Genomic DNA, 20,838 nt, shown 5'->3' on the forward strand with positions numbered 1-20,838 from the left:
AATCCTGATTGCTGTAATACCCTCCTTTTGCCATCAAAATCGTGCTCATTCATTCCTCGTGTTTTGCACAGAGCACTACAACATTTGTATGGTCATTCGCAATTAAGGAACATCTTTTCTGTGGTAAACCGTTTTTTCTGTGGACTAAGGTTTTCTGTCGTAAACTCACGAATGTTCTGCTCTCACATTCAAACAAAATGGCCAATAATGGTTGCCACATTCAATGACCATGACAGGCACTATGGTGCAAGAAATGTAACAAGCAATTTGAAGAGTTGTGCAGGAAAGGCAACAAGACAAATAGAGAGCGAGAAATATATGCTTCCGAAATCTCCACAGTGAGAAATGTTTCACAAAAGGGATAAGCTCTAATTCGCTTAAAAGTAGCAAGCTTCCGTAGCATCGTGTATCATTTATACATAGTTGCCAACATGGGAACATTAAAATTCGAACACAATTCTACAGAGACAGCACTGCGGGAAGAGAAGGGATGGGAATATTATGCATTTCTTGGGTAAATATGCACTTCATTATTGATGCCATAATGAAGACTTTGGATGCAGCTCTAGATACAGCAGGCGCAAGCAGCAGCAAACTTGAAACAGCAGAGACTGACAAGTGACACATCGTTTTTCAGTGACTTCTAGGGTTGACGATATTGCCTGGTTCAGGAAATTTCCGCATTAACCTGATCAACTCAGATATCCCTCTTGCATCTTTTCACCATAAGAAGTCCAACAAGGTAGCGTTCACAGGCCGACGAGAGACATACAATGCAAAAACTAATTTTTCGTTTCTTGCCGACTGTGCTCTCAGACCAACTGACCGTGCTTTCAGCAGCATGCAAACTCACACAGCGATGCTTTCGACCCGGCTGTGCGAATCCGCACCAGCTGCTGCTACTGTCACTCATTGCAAGTACCATATTTCTGCACGTATAAGCTGCATGAAAATTTTTTTATATTGAACAATACAGTTGAAGTAAGAGTTATACGTGAATATTGTGTCGAGGTTTGGCTTCACAGCTGTAAAACTTTTACCCGTGGCCTCACGGCAGCACACGCCGCTCTACCGTGAAGCCACACTTCCAGAACTAGTCACTCGTGCTAGCTCAATGCAAATGTAAATTATTTGTTCAATGAGTTTTTTCTAATTCTGACTCTGTTATATTCAAACAATTTTTCAGGTTGCTTTGAGTTCTATTTATTCAGATTGAGCTTACTTCCTAACACTCACTTGCCTTCATAGCCCCTTCCACTCACTTTTACCGGCACTCAGTCGCGCTCATATTCAAGTCGACTCCCACATCACGAAGCTTACTGGCATTTCAGGAACCCATTTTGTTCACATGCCCCCAGAGCCTCAACGTTTTATGGGTTCATAATGACCTCAACTTGTCAAAAGTGATAAAAAGTGACAGAATTAGAACTCCCACCACACTTGCATAAAAACTGGTGTTATAACCATGCCGTTGAGTCTTATCACGTAAAAAATGAGCCATTATGGTAGTTCTGAAAAGAAAATTAAGCAGAACCCATCTCATTATTACTGTTGACAGTGATGCATTAGTACTGAATCAATCTGGGCACATTAAGTATAGCCGACATCGAAACGAGTTAGGTATGAGGCGCGCACTGCAGCAGCACTTATCTTTCCCGCTTGTCCAAGAACCCATGAAGTACTTGCCGCAGATTGCTTCTGTATGGGACGGCTGCGGCCCCGCTCAGCCATACCACATGCAGAAGGTCAAGTGGCCAGCCTAGTGCGCCCACCTGCCTCCTTCAACTCCCCCCACCATCTTTCACGCACAACAATGGGCGAGCAGGAAGGCGGCACATATTGAGCCACCATCACCCTCGGCTCATCCTCTCACGCTTTCTCTCGCATCTACAGCATGCAATGCCACAGGGCACAGCAGGATTTAAATTATGGGGTTTTACGTGCCAAAACCACTTTCTGATTATGAGGCACGCCGTAGTGGAGGACTCCGGAAATTTCGACCACCTGGGGTTCTTTAACGTGCACCTAAATCTAAGTACACGGGTGTTTTCGCATTTCGCCCCCAACGGAATGCGGCCGCCGTGGCCGGGATTCGATCCCGCGACCTCGTGTTCAGCAGCCTAACACCACAGCCAATGAGCAACCACGGCGGGTGGCACAGCAGGATCTTATTCCAGTCGGGACTTCAAGCGGAACATCACGACGACGGCAACAGCAGAAATTCGACTGGACTGTCCCTATAACGGCTATTGCAATAAAAACAAGAAAACACATAAGAGGGGACTGTGAATAAGGGCGCCTTCTGCTTACCATCATATCTTTGTTGAGTGTCTGTGTTGACATATCCACAGGTGTCTGCATGTAGGCCATCGGTGACTGGGCTTGCTGCGTGAGCAAAAGAGAGATATAAAAAGAGGTGAAAATGAATAAGTGCATACACCACGCTGACCATTACGACATTATCAACAAAATTTACTTTTTAAATGAAACGATCCTGTATGATTATCGCAAATCTGGAACAAATGTTGGGTGGCATATCGGGAGACCAGCCTAACTATGATCCTCATACAGCAGAGGGGTGTGCTAAAAAACTGTTGGCCTAGAAACGACTTAACTCTTGTCCTCGAGCTTTGTGGTGTTCAGTCTAAAGTGGTCATTCTGTTATGCAGCCATGCTAATGGCTACAATGGCGTCTACAAAGATATTTAACGGCCGAAATCATGAATGATGCTGACTGCTGTAGAAAGCTCGGCGTATTTATTTTACGCGAATTGCCACAGGGCAATCAGACTAAATCCATTAACATAAGTTTGGTAAGCTTCGCACCTCAACTGACAAACCTATGTTAAATACAAAAACGCCCCGGGCAACTTGCTGACTTCATGCCACTAGCAACTACCAATTTTAGTATAAGTGCCTCAAACTAAAACGTAATTGTTATTAGCTTTCATACTGTACGGAATCTCATCTATAGAGTAACCGCTCTCTTTCTTCATTGACGTCTCTTCATCCTTAGCTTTGAGCAGTCGTAACTAGAAAATGCAGCTTTTTTTCTAAATTGATTAACTGACTAAGCATCTATTACCGTATATTACTGCATATAATATTATCGCAAGCTGCTAATATTGCAGAAATTATGTACCACGTAACCAAAAAAGAAAAGTGTTGAGCTGCTAACCCAAATTCATTTCAAAGGAAATCACGCTTAGAGCTGCAATGGGAGCGTTTGAGCGCTGTGATGAGTCGCTTAGCTGCAGCTTCCAACCGAATGCCAGGAGAGCCTTGAGCAGCTCTCGAATGGGGTCCCGGTAGCGTTCCTTTTCCTGTTCTTAGATACGGGACGTTTTTCTGAGCCCCCTTCGAGCTCCCCAAGGCCACATCGAATCGCAGCACAGCTAATTGAGAAGCGCAGAAACAAGGAAAGCACATTCCAGAGGAGCGCACGTGCAAACAAGTTGAAGGCCCCCACTTCGTACGCCGCCGTTACCTATTCACTGCTTGACTCTTCCAGAAAGCGAAGGGATAGCCCGGCACTGTTGGAAGTAAACTGGGTCGCGAACCAAGAGGGCGGTATTGTGCCGGGACGGCCTGACAGCGGTATTGTGCCGTGACGGCCTGACGGCGGTAATGCGCCGTTGACAGCCGGACGGCTATGATGTACCAGGACGGCCTGGCAGCGTCGCACGGGCCGCCTTTGAAGAGGGCATTTACAAGCCAGCGAGGCCATACCGCCGGGAGTAGGGCGCCCTCGGACACTTGGGGCCCAAGCGTCGCCCCCCCCCCCCCCCGTCCGCCTTTGTGACGGTGCGTAAGTCAGTCGTAAGTCAGCATGGCAAGACCGCAGGGAGCCGCCGGGTGGGACACCACCGCTCGGGCGCCTACCATTGGCCGAAAATGGCGTCATCTGAGCGGACTCTCCCATTGGCCGAACATGACGCGTCTTCCAGTCATCGAAGGGCTTAAAAGACGCAGACCGGGAACAGCAAGAGCATTCGAGAGATTCCCAGAGCATACCCTGATTGACCTCTCTCGAACTTCTTGCCGCGGGCCGCAGCGTCCGAGTTGCTGCCGGCCCGTAATGACTGTACGACTGTTCATTGACATCTCACTGTAAATAATGTCAAATAAAGATTCCCAAGTTTTTTTCATCCCGAAGACCCCCTCGACCCCTACAGCTGGTTGGCAGCGGTGGGATCGCCTCCGAATGCAACAGCTGGTGGCAGCGCTACGGATCAACCTTCGTCGAGAGAGATCCTGAGGAACCGGGAAGAGCGAAGAAGAGAGAGCCTTCGTCGAAAGAGGTCCGAAGAATCTGGGAGTAGCGAAGAAGAGAGAGCCTTCGACCCAGGGAGTTCTGAGGAACCGGGAACAGCGGACAAATGAACCGGATGGCAGGGTGCTGCAACCGTAAGGGAGCACGTGGTTTTTTTTCTTTTGATTCGCCAGACTCAAATGGTGTGTGTTCATTTTGATAGTTCTGGGAATTGGGAATTTGATGCATTGTGTATTTGCACAAATTAAATAATGAAAACAGCTCTAACCAACAGTCGGGGCAGCTGCCATGGATCTCAGAAGGTTGACGAGGTTAGACTTGTTGATGGTGTGCGACGACTTGGGAGTTGAGGCGGATGAACAGATGAAAACGCCAGCTATAATAAAAGCGATTCAAGATAGGGGCAATGATGACAAAAGTATTGAGCTTGCTTGGGAGGTGATACAGGAACCACGGGAGCGTGAGCGTCGTGAACGTGAGCGTGAGCGTCGTGAACGTAAGAGTGAGCATGAGCGTGAAGAGCGCGAGAATAAATGGAAGCGCGAGCTTCAAGAACTTACTCTTAGGTGTGAGAGTCGCGAACGTGAGAATGAACGCGAACGTATCAGGAACGTAAGCGTGAGCGTGAGCAAAAGTATGAGAGAAAGAAGGCAGCACTCATGAAAGAGATACAGTATTGTGATCAGTTAATGGCACAGCGACAACAGCTGTCTGAGAATTCTGTAGGTAGTACAGAGCAAAAGAATGAGGCAGCATTGAGCGGCTTTTCGCCAAAAGCCGACGAGAAGAGTAGTGCCTGTGAGATTGGCTGCAGATTCATAAGTGAAGGGAAAAGGCTAGCTGCTAACGATGGCTTAGTGGCAACAGAGGCCGTTAAAGGCCGCAAGGAGAGCGACGAGGTGCTGTGCCAACAGATTACTGTAGAGACAGCTAGGCCAGCTGCGAACAAATTGGCACAGTTACCGCGCGTGTGCGTCGCTTGTAATGTTAGCGAGGTTGCTAGCGAAGAAAAGGGTACTGCTGACCCGACAGACGCGAGCACCCATGTAGAGCCAGATCTGCGTGCAGAAGTGAAGTGCGAGCTGAGCGATGCAGTTGAGGGTAATTCTCAGGATTGCGAGCTGCTTAGCTTAAGAGAATAGAACTACATTATTCAGCGATCGGTGCAGCTCTCCGCCAGTCTAGATAGACAAGATATGGATGATTCAGTTATTAATCATACGGACTGTGCGCGTGAGACAGCGATCGATGCCCACGGGCTGTGTGCCGATACACAGCATGAGCTGGGCAATGCAGTAGAGGGCAGTTCGCAAGAGTGCGAGTTGCATAACTCGAGTATAGCCTGCTGCATTATGCCAGAGTCGGTGGGGCTGTCCGCCAGTCGAGGCAAAGTGAGAGTAGATTTAAATGTAAATCACTCAGACTGTGCGGGTAAGAGACCGATCTGGGCCGACGAAATGTGTACCGGCCAGCACGAGGAACGAGAAGGCGACATGAAAGCGAGTGCAAAGAGAAAGCGCCGTAAAAAGAAGCGGGGTAAAGACCGAAAGACGGTAACTAATGTAGCGCCGCCAAAGATGGCGAGAAACCCAAAAGGGCAGGGCGCGAGGAAAAAGGTGCGGTCGTCACGGACGATGTTGACGCATCCAAAACGTTCGAGCCACAGCTCAAAGGGGGACCGTGAATCATGTTCTCCACGGACGCGGACAAAGGGCACGGGGCAGTTAAACTCCTCGTCGTTCCGTAGTTCTTTTCAAAGCTCAGCGTGCAGTACGAAGAAGCGCAAGGTGGCAGGACGAGTCCAGGTGGGGAGTAGCGAAGCGGTCAATCGAGTTTGTGAGGAAAGCGAGGCGCCAGGATGCAAATTGGCAGAAGACCGTAATGTTTTGAGGGAGCTGATAGTGAGTCAGTCGTTTTGTTGTTCCTCGGCAGCCAGAGTAGCTTTCAAACCGCGACCACCTCGGGTACGGCTCAAAGTATGAGTCAGGCATAAGCGTTTGGAAACGGAGGCCAAGAGCGCTTCTGTAGAAGTGAAGTGTTTTGTTTTTTATTTTGAGCATCGGAAGGTTTTCGCGAATTGAGACTAGGATTTCTGTCAATGTGTAAGGTTTGAGCTTTGTTTGTGTTTTCGTTTGAGAAGCTCCGAGATTTGAAAGATGAGGTTTGTGTAAACATGTAGTCTCGCGAGTGTTAGTTAATGAGTAAATAGGCTTTCTTTTTTTGTGTGTGAGTAACCTGAGGGTCAAGGTTATCGGTGAGGGGCCTATCATAACGCGCGTGTGTTTTAGTTAAGCTTTTTTTTATGTGTTTTTTTTTTCTAAGGTTAACCGCGTGGGTTTTCAGTGAGTGCATGATTTGCACCGAGAAGCGTTCTTAGTTCCATTCGCGCGTGTCCTGTGTGGACGTAAGGAAGCAGATTTATGACTGGGTTGCTCGTGTGTTGAGCGCAGCCGTATTCTGACTTCTTTGATAAGTATGCGTGAAACGAGTTATTAAAGGACGCATTATTTTAAGGGTTCTGCGGAGTGTGTAAGTCCCGCAAGTTTAATTGTTCGTTTAAGTTACATGTCCGGTAGGACTTTCAGGGAAGAAACGTGAGTAAGCGTAAATGAAAAGTTTGCCTACAACGCAAGTACGCGTTCTGTTTAGTGACCACAAGGCTAGTGCGCTTGTGATTACATACTTGTGAAGTTGACCAGATTGTTCACTGGCACCAATACGTGCGATAAGTACGCCACTGCGATAGATTGGAAACATGCTGTCCGTGTAGTTAGGCCACTTAAGTTATGTTCGGCTGTTTTCATTTGTGGTTTGCAACGCCAACGACCCTTTGTTTTGCTATAACAATAGTACTCTGGTCTTTTCGGCATTCGGGGAGACATGGATAGCGGTTTGGAAGGGTGGTTGGAACTGCTTTGTCAAAATTGGGGAAATAAAAGATCAGGGTTGATTTTGACTAAGTAATAGCCTGGCGAGTCAGGGGTGAAGAGCCTGCGTTTACGCGTGGTGCAGCGCTGTGTTGTTTTGTTTGTTTAACGTATGTTCTCCAGGGCCCAGGATCCCGAAGTTCTTCAAACGAGGCTCGACCCCAGTACCCTGCAGGTTCTTTCAGGGTTCCTCACGGCCAGCGAATCGAGTTCACCGGCAATTCAGAACTTCCTGGGCGAGGACGATCTGTTAGATACGGGACCTTTTTCTGAGCCCTATTCGAGTTCCCCAAGACCACATCGAATCGCAGCACAGCTAATTGAGAAGCGCAGAAACACGGAAAGCACATTCCAGAGGAGCGCACGTGCAAACAAGTTGAAGGCCCCCATCTCGTACGCCGCCGGTAGCTATTCACTGCTTGACTCTTCCAGAAAGCGAGGGGATGGGCCGGCACTGTTGGAAGTAAAGTGGGTCCCGAACCAAGACGGCGGTATTGTGCCGGGACGGCCTGACGGCGCTATTGTGCCGTGGCGGCCTGACGGCGGTAATGCGCTGTTGACAGCCGGACGGCTGTGATGTACCGGGACGGCCTGGCAACGTCGCACCGGCCGCCTTTGAAGAGGGCATTTGCAAGCCAGCGAGGCCATACCGCCGGGAGTAGGGGGCCCTCGGACACTTGGGGCGCAAGCGTCGCCCCCCCCCCCCCCCCCCCGTGCGCCTTTGTGATGGTGCGTAAGTCGTCATCGTAAGTCAGCAAGCCAAGACCGCAGGGAGCCGCCGGGTGGGACACCACCGCTCGGGCGCCTACCATTGGCCGAAAATGACGTCATCTGCGCGGACTCTCCCATTCACCGAACATGACGCGTCTTCCAGTCATCGAAGGGCTTAAAAGACGTAGACCGGGAGCAGCAAGAGCATTCGAGAGATTCCCAGAGAATTCCCTTATTGACCTCTCTCGAACTTCTTGCAGCGGGCGGCAGCGTCCGAGTTGCTGCCGGCCCGTAATGACTGTACGACTGTTCATTGACTTCTCACTGTAAATAATGTAAAATAAAACTTCCCAAGTTTTTTCGTCCCGAAGTGCACCTCGACCCCTACACTGTGTAGGCCATAAAAACAAAGATGATTTCAGCCAAACACGCATGCGTCAGCAGCATTGAATCAACAACTGTTACTTATTAAATTAGAAATTAACAACATAACATTATATTCGTAAATATTAGAAATATTTAATTAAGGCTTTTCCACTTATTTCTTAATAATGATTTTTTTTTCGTGGCAAGTTCGAATTAATTGAAGTCGTCCCAGCATTCCTGTATGTGAGCGATTTCAGTAAAGACATTTGTTCATTTTGTGGCAGCTTTAAAATTGTAGCATATTGCAGTTCGTACTATTTTTACTATTTTTCTATGTTTGACATATGGACATCGTACTGCTCCAACGGTGCTGCACCTTTGCTTTCTGTACCTTGGTTTGCTTTAAGGTATTGATGTGTACTTTGATTTTGAATTTTGTAATCCCTCCTGCTTCAGCTGCCATAAAGGTTAGTGACAGTCTTAAATAAATAAATAGATAAATTAATAAAGAAACTTAAAGTAAGACTTATGTCGTATTCTTGGTATTTTAGACTGTACTGTACTGGCCGATCTGATTGTAATGCCAAGTTTTTAATCTGCAAGCTAAATTGTAAGTTTACTACCTATGGCAGCACGAATAGTTTAACACAGAACTAAGTCAGCTGTATATTTCCCAGACCAAACATCAACAAATGTTCTAAAGGACAAAGAAAGCACGAAGCACAGTAAGTGTTTCTTACATAGTCGGTCAGCAGATTGCATGGCTTGAACATTGGATGGGTCTTAGCTTCATCATTCCAGCGTTCTCCATACTGCCACCCTCGCTAAAGCTGGAAACAAGATGATCAGGCCAACAACAAATAATTACAAATTGTGCCTTTCGTTTTTCACTAAAAACACATATGGATGTTCAAGTGTGCATGCAATCAGCCATGAATTCACTGAAGTATCAGTACATCAGAGTAAAGAAACCAAAAAGTAAAAAAGGCATGCGCATTTTGCACTAGTGGTGCAAGGCTGGAGTCAACAGCGGATCACCTATCTTTACATGGCTTGCCTAAGTTGTTTGTAGGCTTTGCGAGGGTATGCTAGGTTTTGCTAAGTTGGTGGGCTTGGCTAAATCATTTCTAGGTTTTGTGAGGTTATGGTAGGCTTGGCTAAGTTGTTTCTAAGTTTTGTGAGGTTATGCTAGGTTTTCCTAAGTTGTCGCGGCAGGCTTGACGCTGGAAGTTCTCGAGCAGTCGCAGGCCGGGACTGCTTTCTTGGCGGCGTCGAGCATTCAGGTGCCGACTCTCGCGTTCGCTGGACTAAAACTCGAGATCCTCGACTCAGCGTTGCCTCTTCTCAGCCGCAGCTTCGGCATTGTGTTCCGGATCAGCTCGGCGGCAACCCATCACTTCTCGCTTGGCAGTATGGTGCTCTTCCTGGTAAGTCGCTTCTTCTTCGGGCATACGGACTTCAGTCTTCCGATGGTAAGAGCACGTATACATGGAGTAGAGGAGGCGAGAGGTTTGCTGCCACGCTGGCTGTTCCAAGCTTTTACTCGCCTGTGAAGTCATGACTTCGCCCTATGTGCGTGGGGTGCTAGGAGGTTACGTGGCTCGGTGCTCTCACAGGTGGTTGCTAGGCAACACGAGGCGGCGCATAGCTGAGCTGAGTTTTCTGGTAACACTCCACGGCGGAACTAAAAACTTGAACAGCTCTGCTGTTAAAAGTGTTAAAACTCAGCTGCTGTTGAAACCCAGCTGGAATTATTCAATGGAGAAATTGGTCTCAAGGACCGAGCTTCGGGAGGCGGTGCTGTGCAGAGGCATTGGTTTGATAACACACTGATTAATAAATAATTTTTGCACATTAATCAGTGATTTATCTTCCTTGTGCTGGTTGAATGACTTCAGTCATGTCAACAGTTTCGTTTCTAAGTCGTGCTTATTTAAACAACTCCAGTCACACTCTGGCCATGCCTGTGTTTCAAGTAAACAACAACCTAACAAATGCAGCCTCTTGGAAAGAATTCAATATTCCCTTTAAATTCAGCGTTCTGCTTCTTACTCCAATATATATCCGCATGATTCAAATTTGAGTTGCAACATTACTCTATCTGCACTCAATGCGTTTGAATTTATTGAAACGTGTTTCAAGTTCCGGTGTGGTTTACGAGAGCTACTGTACAGTCCTGTCTATATCAAGCTTAAGTCAGTGGCTTGAAAAACTTGTGCCCCTGGCACAGACATGCTTTCAAAAATAACTGAAAGCGAAGACCCCTGAAACTCACAAGCTCAACTGGCTCGGTTCCATGAGACTACGCGAAGAAGCCTATAAGGTATCAGCTTTTTATTATAATTTCTTTCATTCAAAGTACTACCACTAAAGACCATCAACATGATGGTATTACGAAAGGCAGTCATATAATGCCAGAATGGAGCAATTCAGCTTGCATAGAAACAAGAAAAAAAGACAAGTGAAATTTTAATGCCAAAGTAACGGCAAAGTGAAGAAAAAATAATAATGCATCACAATCATTAACACAGAATAAATATAAAACAAAACAGTGCAAGCAATACAAATGACGGTTTACAAAAGCCCTGCCAAAAGAAATGAATGTATACTGTAGTTTGTGAAATTTAGATATCTCTGATTTGATGGCAAAGTTTGATGGAAGGCCATTTCAGTAATTAATCGTGCATGGTGTAAATTACATTGTATAAAAGGATGTCCAGCATATTGGATGTGTTATCTTGTTTGGGTGGTGCTGAAAGACCGCTGCTGATTGAACGAAGATGTTATGAAGCAATGCATTATGATAAAGCTTGTGAAAGAGCGATAAACATGAAATTTTGCAATGTGGTGATGAATCTTTGATGCCTGCATTTGTTTTTGAAGCCGTAATGCGTGTGCTGCACGAATCATCTGAAAGAATATGGGAAAAGGAAACTATTGGTTTGTGGTTTCTGTGGTCTTCAAAAGCGCAACTGTGACAGAGGAGTCACCTGTGACAGAAGTGCACCTGTGACAGAAGTAGACCTGTGACAGACGATTCACTTGTGAGAGATGTGCATATCTGACACTAACGTGCCCTCCTGATCAGCCACACATAGAATACACACCGTCCGCAGAGTTCACGGGTTCAGGCACATAGGGACCGGATGCTGTGTTCTGCTTGGACCAGCCCTCCTCGTGGTCCTCGGTCAGAGAGTAGTCCGGCGGCAGTGAACAAGCTATGGCTGTCAGACATGGCAGTGCCTTGCTGAACAGCTCTGGGTTATACTCCTGCGGGAATGGTGACAGAGGGGCAACCATCACTAGTCGTTCCTCGTTCATACTGATCATGTTCGACAAGAGATTTTTTTTGAAGCTGCAGAGGTAGAACAACCGCGTATCTGCCTCAAGTTCGCCCAAGCACTATTTCAAATGGGTCCAGAGGCTCCATCTCAAAACCTTTGTAGAAAGGAAATGCATTTCACCCAGGTAGCTCTTCTAGGTAGCTGTGATTTTTTGACATCTCAGTTTTAAATTTCCAAATCAGGACAGGATACGCAAACAGGAGAAAGCTGAATTATGATGTGCTATAATTGGAGTTGTGCCCTCTGCAATACTAACTTCTCTCTAAAGGATGGCATATATGCAAGACAGTTTGCCTTGAAAGAATGTACACTCAAAGGATGTACAGTCACAAAACATACGAACATGATGCACTCTTTTGCTGTAGGAGCCCTTTTCAGTTTTCCGCATCCAGACCACAAGTAGTAGGCTTGTGTGAATATTCAATATTTTCGAAAATTATGCAATTTGATATTCGCTTCGGCTTGAATTTCAGTATTTGAAGTTTTCAAATCATTCTAAACGAACTAGTATACATATCTTCCCGCGTGCAAATCACACCCACAATTACGACACATTAAAAAGAAAGCATAGATCTGCATAAATTACCCACAGAAATAAGTACATATAACACCTAAGTCTTCGCAACGACAGTCTCCATTTACAGATGCACGAATCGTCCACAATGTATATTTGGTCAGCGGTTCAGTTCCCCATCTCTGTGGCGACACTGATGGCGTTGAATTTTGCCCTTAATGTAGTTCCACGACAACACGAGCGACGCTTCCGTGAAACCGCAACTCGAGGCTAAATTCCCATTCCCATGGAGCCTTCCAGAGAGCTGGACCGCTTCTGCGAATAGATTCGCATTGACGCAGCATGAAACCGTAACTACGGTGGCCAAGACCCAGAGAAACAGCGCTGGCTAAGCCCAACAGCCAAGGCAGGTGCGGTGGCGGGCAGTAAACCGTGACGGGAATTTTGCTGCTCATTAGTGATCGAACTGCAGATCATGCGCACAGGCTATTCTGAGGACCGCAAAAGCAGCGGGAATGCCTCTCAAATTTATCTGTGCTCTTTGAAATGCACGAAGCTCGCGTGTAGGTAGAAAGCTAAAAGCTGAATTCGCGCAGCGCAGCATAAACAGCTGGCAACATGCAGTCGAGATTCCATTTCACAGCATCGCGAAGACGCGTGACATGCAAACGTGAAATGCCCCACGGCCTTGGACACCACAATATGTTATGTATATCGAAGAACAACAGTGAACAAGAGCCTGTAAACGAATGTTCTGTCCTGCTGTAGTGGTATAAATTTTTAACTTGCATTTCCGAATGAAAATATCCTAATATGGCACACTGGAAGAAAATAGACTGAGGAGACGAACCTGTTCCATTTTTTTTTCAAGCAAATAACCAACACTTTTTTATAGATTTATGACTATCTGTCTTTTGCATCAAGGTGTTGCGGAAGTCCCACAACTATTTTAACTATTTGCCTAAATTTACTTGAAACTAATTACTAGTATCTTCAGACTCCACTTTGAACAAAAAATTGATATTTGCACAAGCGTAGACAAATCTCAACCTGATGATGCCGATTGCACAAAATTAATTCTCATTTCACCCACCTTGGTATTCTTCCCCACCAGTGCGAACCGCTGCTCAGCTGTCAGAAGACTGCACTAGACGGTTGCTGCAGTTAGTAATCCAATCCTCTTCCTTTTCCTTTATTTATCTATCTCTTCATATAAATAACCAGCAATTACCCCTATTACTCCTCATAAATGTACTTGAAAGTGCAATTCCAACGTTTTTCATTAGGTAAGACATTCAGGCAGTAAGAGCTCAAATAGACAATTATAATGTGTAAATCCTCCACCTCCATGTCTAGATCTAATGGAGTCAACAATGGGCGAAACTAGAAATGTACAGATGCATAACATTTACATGTCTTAGACTCAGACTCATGGCAGTTTAAATTGAAAGCGTCTTGCTCAGCTTTCCGCCAGTAGCTGAATGACTTTTCAAGCTTACCCTCTATACTTGTGAGCCCTACTCAGCATGCATGTCTAGGAGCATCAAAGTGATAAGTGCTTACACATAATAGATGACACCTAGACATAACCACGTAAAACCACGCCATATACAAGAGACAGCAAGCTGTGTGTACCTTTTGCCCCTCAAGGGCTCCCTTTTGGAAAGTTAGCGATGTAGAGCATTGCTATTGACCTAAAGAAAACAAACTCACTCCTCTCAAGATAGCAGAAAATAGATGGCCTATGTCCACGACCCAGCCTATGATTACCAACAAAACAAAGGCCTCTCCGAGACACTAGTCAAAAAGAGGGAAAAGGGTTGCAGCAGCTGACCATCTTGGACAGAGAATCAAAAATGTTGGTGAAGAGCAGCATGGTGAGTCGGCGCTCTTCTCCCGATGCTGGCCCGTAAGCTACCTGGCCACCGCTGGAGCTGTAGTAGCTCTTCTATCGCTCGTACTGCAAAGTCAGCAGCTGGAAATTAAAAAATACACATGTACATTAGACGCGCAGCATATTGAGCTACATGGTAAGCTATGTCATCACAAGGACTTATAGCAAAAGTAGCGGAGAGCGCAACAACATCACTCGTATCTCTCTGTTGTGTACAGCGTGAAACAGATGAGATAGCATCTACAACTCTGAGAACATGCGCCTTGCTTTTAAGAATGTGTGCATACAAGCAAAAACGTAAAACTTCACCTAATATCTGCATGTGCAAAACTACTCAGCCTTTCGGCCCACACATAATGCCACCTTCTTGCACACACAGTAAATTGCTATATGTTTCGTGTAATTGTTTTAATGAATCGCTTCTACTTACAGCCAGTGAGTATACTGTAGGCCAGCTACGAGCATTATCTGCCAACAAGCGCAGCCACTTAACATTCAAGCAGCTGTTAGCAATGCGGTTACAGGAGCTATGTGGCTACTATGAAGCCAGAATGCTTCAGAACAGATCAGTGAAAATTCGAAGTACAAGACTGTAAAAAGTAAGGGAATGTATGTAAACCAGACATACGCACTCTTATACATTCCATCTTCAGTTTTCATTGCCTTCATCACACTTTTCTTAAAAATGCGGCATAAACGTGGGATAGCTATTAAAAGCCAATTCCAGAAATTCGTTTAAAAAATTGTAAACTAAATCTCTGAAAATGCTGTTAACAATATTGCAGGTTAAAATATCTGTTAAAAGTTCATTTCAGAAATTAATGAAAATAAAAACTAAACTGCACCTAATATGCCACCCTAAATCTCGGGTAAAAGCAGCATGTCCATGTTGATTTTATTAGCCATACTAGTTTGCATACAGTCGATGTCCATTCATTCAATTCTGACTGGGTCGACGAAACTAGGTAATTATCTGACTGGTCGAACTAAACAAAGCACAGAAAAAATGATGGAACGCCCTGTTGATTGACTTGGTTGTATCTGCCTTTGAATTTAGCTTTGCCGCAGTACACTACTGTTATGTGGCAAGCATATGAAGCGGGGAAAGGTGCCACTGAATTATGGGACACAGCACGAGTTCATTAACTTACACGTGTAGGTACGCCACCTCTGGTCATAGTATGACCACCGAGACGCCTAATATGTTTACTGCCAAACTTGCAGAGTTTTAGATGGACACCCACTCTTTTGTGGTTTTAAACATCATCTCGCCTTTTGGAGATTTTTCTTCTTACCACCTTCTTTAACACTAGATTTCCCAAAACACAGATTGTTTTTCTACAATTCTCGGTGCACGGCGCGTGTGTGCGCCTATTATTAAGGGACGCATACTACGCCCCATTACCGGCCTCATATATGAGACGCATGGTGGGCAAAACGGGCATTCAAGTCGCCACAGAAACGTTGGAAACATCTCTGAATAGCTGCTAGTATGCTTATTACGCATTTAGGTGCTCATACTGTGGCCGAAGATGGTTCGTGCGCATCTGTATAATTAAGGAACATGTGCTATGTTTCGTCACAGTGGCCCTGTTTAATTCTTGGTATGTTTCACCTGATATATCCGCTGTACTGCTGCGAAGTCGCTTAGTGAAGTTCAAATACGAGGGCGAATCAAAGTCTTTGCCCACTTTGCAGTGCGCTTTCTTGGAACCGCCGCAGGCGGTCACCTTGTCCGTGGCTAGCAGGTGGGTGTGAATGGATTCACAGCTTGAGGTTCCCCTAAAGGGCGACTAATGGCACCGTTGCATGTGACTTCCGCAGCGGTGCTCTGGCAGGTGACGTTGGAGTATGAGTGGTTCGGGAGGATAGCGCGACGCCAAACCGGATGCATGACCAGCATTATTGTTTTGTGAGCGTGTGTGATTGACATGCCTATTTTCTCTAGATATGCTGAGCCTCTGTAATAAACTTAACTGAATATGTAGAAAGATATAAACAGTTTCTCTAGCCTTGGATAACTACAAACAACCTATTATATTAAAATATATATAACCATAGCACGCAGTTTCTTAAAGCATCATAAATTACAATCCTCCGCAATGCATATGTCTCACAGTCCATGACAAAGGAATGTTAGGACAGTTTGGTGGAACCAACCTGCTGGGAACTTATGAACAAATTACATTGATTTCCATTTATACTCACCGTGAGGGCGACAGCAGTGTACTCCGTGATGACTGAGACATCCACCGTGAGTTTCCGCAAAAGGCGCAGAAGCATGCTTGGCTGCTTTTCCCTGTACACATCAAAATGTGTCATTCGTTTTAATAGTGAGTTAAAATAAGTCTTGGCACTTTTTTTTCTTGCTATACCTTCATCACCACCTTCTTTATGTACACTTAAAGACAAAGGCTTGTATCTCCACGTAATTTTAACAACACTTCCTGTTGTGTGATGGCAATGTCCTTTTGAAGCTCAACAGGCCTTCATAGTTTGATTGACCCTCAACTAACATTGCCCCATTTGCCCTATGGCATGGTTTGTAATAGAATGAGGCATCACTCTAAGGCCGATAGATGTAGTGATAGCTCAGATGGAGATTACAAATTGAAGACATTGGGAACATGAGCCTATGCAGGCACCAGTTGCTGATGCCCATTAGGTATATTGTTGCTTCGCGTAATTAGCAATTGTTTTCATTGTGTTATTCAGCCACTGTCATTCTTACACAAGCAATAACACTAGAAAGATCCTCTTATGATGGAAAAAAAAGAAATAACACAAGAAAGTGTTAATGAATAGGTAATAGAAACTAACAACTTGGAATGCATCCGAATCTGCGTAATAGAAGTGGGAAATTTTAGCATGAAACGACCCCCAGTTATCAACAACAATGCATGCCTGGGCAGGACCATCTGAACGTTTGTCCGCCATTGCAGACACCAATCGCACTCCATTTTATATTAATGACAGAAAAGTCATGCACTATATGCCAAGGAACAACATTTGCTTGCAGAGATGACACCTCACGGGTTCACAGTGCAGTAGAGTACTGTGCGGTAGGGTATGTGGTTGAACTGCTCTTTCAACGACCCCCTGCTTCCTCTTAGTTTACCTCTCGCTCATCATAGACCTCGATCTCGCATGTATTTTCTCCCTAGGACATTGAGGGGTTGGCATTACAGAAAAAAACTCGTGTTATCCATATTAGGTACAGGGTTGCAGATGTAGTCAAGAGTTCGACGAAAGTTCGTCTGGTCAGGTAACATGATGATGAAGAAATTGCGGCCACTGACCAAGTCAAGGTGAAAAAACACACAGAGACGTTTCGGGACCCGTACGGGTTCCTTGGTCACACTAAAAGCGGGCAAGAGCCGCGAGTCGTTTTTATGGCAGAATGTGACGTAGGGAACGGGTGTAGTTAGGGGGAAGATTGCCATCAGTCCTGTTGATAGTGTTGTCAGTAGTTTGAATAAATAAAGATTCTAACAAGAGTCGCGTCATCGAATTCTTTTCCTTAGCTATTATAGCAGCGTTTTCCCAATCGATGCGGTGACTGCGATTATCGGCGTGTTCGGCAAGGGCGTTCGAGACTTTTTTCTTGTTGGACACGTCCCTTTGGTGCTCTATTAGTCTTCTCGTGAATTTGCCGGTTTCACCGATGTAGCTGCAGCTGCAGTCTGCGCACGGTACCTTGTATATGACACCGGGATAATTCTTGCTTTCAAGCCTATCCTTTACGTTAACAAGCTGATTTCTCAGCTTGTTGGATGGCATGTGGGCTATTCTGAGATCGTATGTTGAGAATACGCGGCTAAGACCTTCGCTGACGCCAGGAACATATGGGACGCCAGCGCGTTTCATGAGCGACTTGCCTTGAGACGGCTTTGGATGGAGGACGCGGGCTTCCATTTTGCCAATAAACTTGTCAAGAGTTCGACGAAAGTTCGTCTGGTCAGGTAACATGATGATGAAGAAATTGCGGCCACTGACCAAGTCAAGGTGAAAAAACAGAGACGTTTCGGGACCCGTACGGGTTCCTTGGTCACACTAAAAGCGGGCAAGAGCCGCGAGTCGTTTTTATGGCAGAGTGTGACGTAGGGAACAGGTGTAGTTAGCTGACCAAGTCAAGGTGAAAAAACACACAGAGACGTTTCGGGACCCGTACGGGTTCCTTGGTCACACTAAAAGCGGGCAAGAGCCGCGAGTCGTTTTTATGGCAGAATGTGACGTAGGGAACAGGTGTAGTTAGCTGACCAAGTCAAGGTGAAAAAACACACAGAGACGTTTCGGGACCCGTACGGGTTCCTTGGTCACACTAAAAGCGGGCAAGAGCCGCGAGTCGTTTTTATGGCAGAATGTGACGTAGGGAACGGGTGTAGTTTATTGGCAAAATGGAAGCCCGCGTCCTCCATCCAAAGCCGTCTCAAGGCAAGTCGCTCATGAAACGCGCTGGCGTCCCATATGTTCCTGGCGTCAGCGAAGCTCTTAGCCGCGTATTCTCAACATACGATCTCAGAATAGCCCACATGCCATCCAACAAGCTGAGAAATCAGCTTGTTAACGTAAAGGATAGGCTTGAAAGCAAGAATTGTCCCGGTGTCATATACAAGGTACCATGCGCAGACTGCAGCTGCAGCTACATCGGTGAAACCGGCAAATTCACGAGAAGACTAAAAGAGCACCAAAGGGACGTGTCCAACAAGAAAAAAGTCTCGAACGCCCTTGCCGAACACGCCGATAATCGCAGTCACCGCATCGATTGGGAAAACGCTGCTATATTAGCTAAGGAAAAGAATTCGATGACGCGACTCTTGTTAGAATCTTTATTTATTCAAACTACTGACAACACTATCAACAGGACTGATGGCAATCTTCCCGCTAACTGCACCCGTTCCCTACGTCACATTCTGCCATAAAAACGACTCGCGGCTCTTGCCCGCTTTTAGTGTGACCAAGGAACCCGTACGGGTCCCGAAACGTCTCTGTGTGTTTTTTCACCTTGACTTGGTCAGTGGCCGCAATTTCTTCATCAACAGGGTTGCAGATGTTGCGTGACATGCATTCTTAAGCTGACAATCGCACAAGAAGTGAAAAGAAGCTCACGCAACGTATTCCTGCTAACACTGTACGGTGAGCGATGCAGAGGTCTGTAACGCCTCCTGTTTTAAAACTATTGTCACAATAAGTGAGAAATTTGTAGTGATATAATGAAGCTGCACTAGTTGATATTATGAGGCCGCCTGCCACACTCCTACATAGTTAATGCGCGCCACTACAGATGGTTCAACATGTCCCGTATACCGAATAGTCAATCACCAATCTCCGTTGCTGTAACCGAAGAGCAATGAAGCAGACTTTCCCTAGCCACTGAAGTTCTTTGTCACTGTATTTTGCTTCTGCTATGTAACTCGGCTATCATCCATTAAACTGTATCATTCATTAGCAAGCCAAACGTCTGGCCTAACAGAAAGCCTTACTTTACGGGACTGAAGGGAAACAAATGCTTTGCACTCTCCTATAAACCTTTAACCAACCAAAGGGATTATTCCATACACATGCATTAAAAGAACAATCAGTGAATGAGTCTCGCAGTGAAGCATATCTGCCTTGCAAGTACGGCAGACAACTCAGTGGTTTTGTGCTTATTAGTCAATTGTGCATTCTGATATCCCATGCACATAATAATCTCCTCTCCAAATAATCCAGCTCATGAACTAGAATTGTGCTACCTATCACAGGCGATTTTAGAAAACTCCGCATATTTAGAGAACACGCATAGCATTTGAAAAAAAAACAGAAATTGTAAATTGATTATCTTGCTCACTTTCACTTGCATTCAATTACAGATGCTTATGCAGCTAAAACAATCTCCCTGATTCAGTGTTGGCTGATGAATAGTAGTATACTTGGCTGGTAGTGTTCAAGTGCTTCAGAGCAGCAGGCTGAAATCAAATGCCCATTACACATTTGGATACTTCTTTCAGAAGAATCCTTCTTTCAGAGTGATTCATGTCAGCTCAGACTGCTCAGAGGATCTCTCTTCTTTGACCCAGGAGCATGGCCGAAATCTGGAAGAATTCTGGTCTCGTGGCTCATGCAGCTACCATTGTTGTCATGGCATCTGCCGTGGCCGGTGTCCATTGGTGATTCATTAGGTTTGTTTACAACCGAAGGAGCACTGACGTGTTTCCGCTTCGAACCTCCAATTGATCCGGTGAGGGGCTGCATGTTAGGCTTGGGCACGCTTGCTCTGGCTCCAATTTCGGGAGAGCGCGGCATTCTTGCAACACAAGTTGGAGCACGGTAGGAACCAGCCAAGTGTACCAGAGTAATTGTGATCAATATTTTCCTGACACCAGTGACCACAAAACCACAAAAATATGAAAGCCAGAAAGGCCCACTGACACCAGTTGTTTCCTATCCTGCACAACTGCCAAATGAGTCTAAATTTTCCGTTGCCCCAACTGACCTGGTAAGCGCGACGAGGAAGTCGGAGAACTTATCACACTGGCCCTCGGTGAGAATCTTGACCTTGGAGAGTCGGTACACAGTGTGGAATGTTGCATCCAGCAAACTGGCATAGTTCCCTGCGTTGGTGAAATAGCGGTGGTACTGGATGAGCATGGGCAGCACCGAGTTGCCAATGTAGCGGTTCAGGGCCAGCGCCATGTCGCTCTCCGTGTTGCCCATCTGCAGTCAGAAGAGAGTTGTGCGAAATTGAGAAAGGACATGCGAGTAACGATAGCTTACTCTGCCTTGCTGCTAGGTGCGTAGCGCTCTTCAATGACAGAAGAAAGTCCTGC

General features: G+C 45.8%; 1 protein-coding gene across 2 annotated transcripts in view; it reads right to left on the reverse strand.

Annotated features, from left to right (window-relative positions):
• Nucleotides 1-20,717, reverse strand: part of LOC126544074 (ryanodine receptor-like) — a 318,567-nt gene extending 297,850 nt beyond the window's left edge. Inside the window, exons 1-6 of one of the 2 annotated variants that reach the window (XM_050191281.3) lie at nucleotides 20,505-20,717; nucleotides 16,238-16,328; nucleotides 13,970-14,110; nucleotides 11,385-11,547; nucleotides 9,018-9,107; nucleotides 2,311-2,385 (exon numbers count right to left, since the gene is read on the reverse strand). In XM_050191281.3, coding sequence (XP_050047238.3) covers nucleotides 14,084-14,110; nucleotides 16,238-16,328; nucleotides 20,505-20,704 — 318 coding nt within the window. In that variant the 5' untranslated portion in view covers nucleotides 20,705-20,717 and the 3' untranslated portion in view covers nucleotides 2,311-2,385; nucleotides 9,018-9,107; nucleotides 11,385-11,547; nucleotides 13,970-14,083. The remainder of the gene's footprint in view (nucleotides 1-2,310; nucleotides 2,386-9,017; nucleotides 9,108-11,384; nucleotides 11,548-13,969; nucleotides 14,111-16,237; nucleotides 16,329-20,504) is intronic. The other variant, XM_072284770.1, reaches the window with a different exon arrangement.
• Nucleotides 20,718-20,838: the final 121 nt, after the last annotated feature.

This window comes from Dermacentor andersoni, chromosome 10 (genome assembly GCF_023375885.2).
Source record: "Dermacentor andersoni chromosome 10, qqDerAnde1_hic_scaffold, whole genome shotgun sequence".
NCBI classification, from domain to species: Eukaryota; Metazoa; Arthropoda; class Arachnida; order Ixodida; family Ixodidae; genus Dermacentor; species Dermacentor andersoni.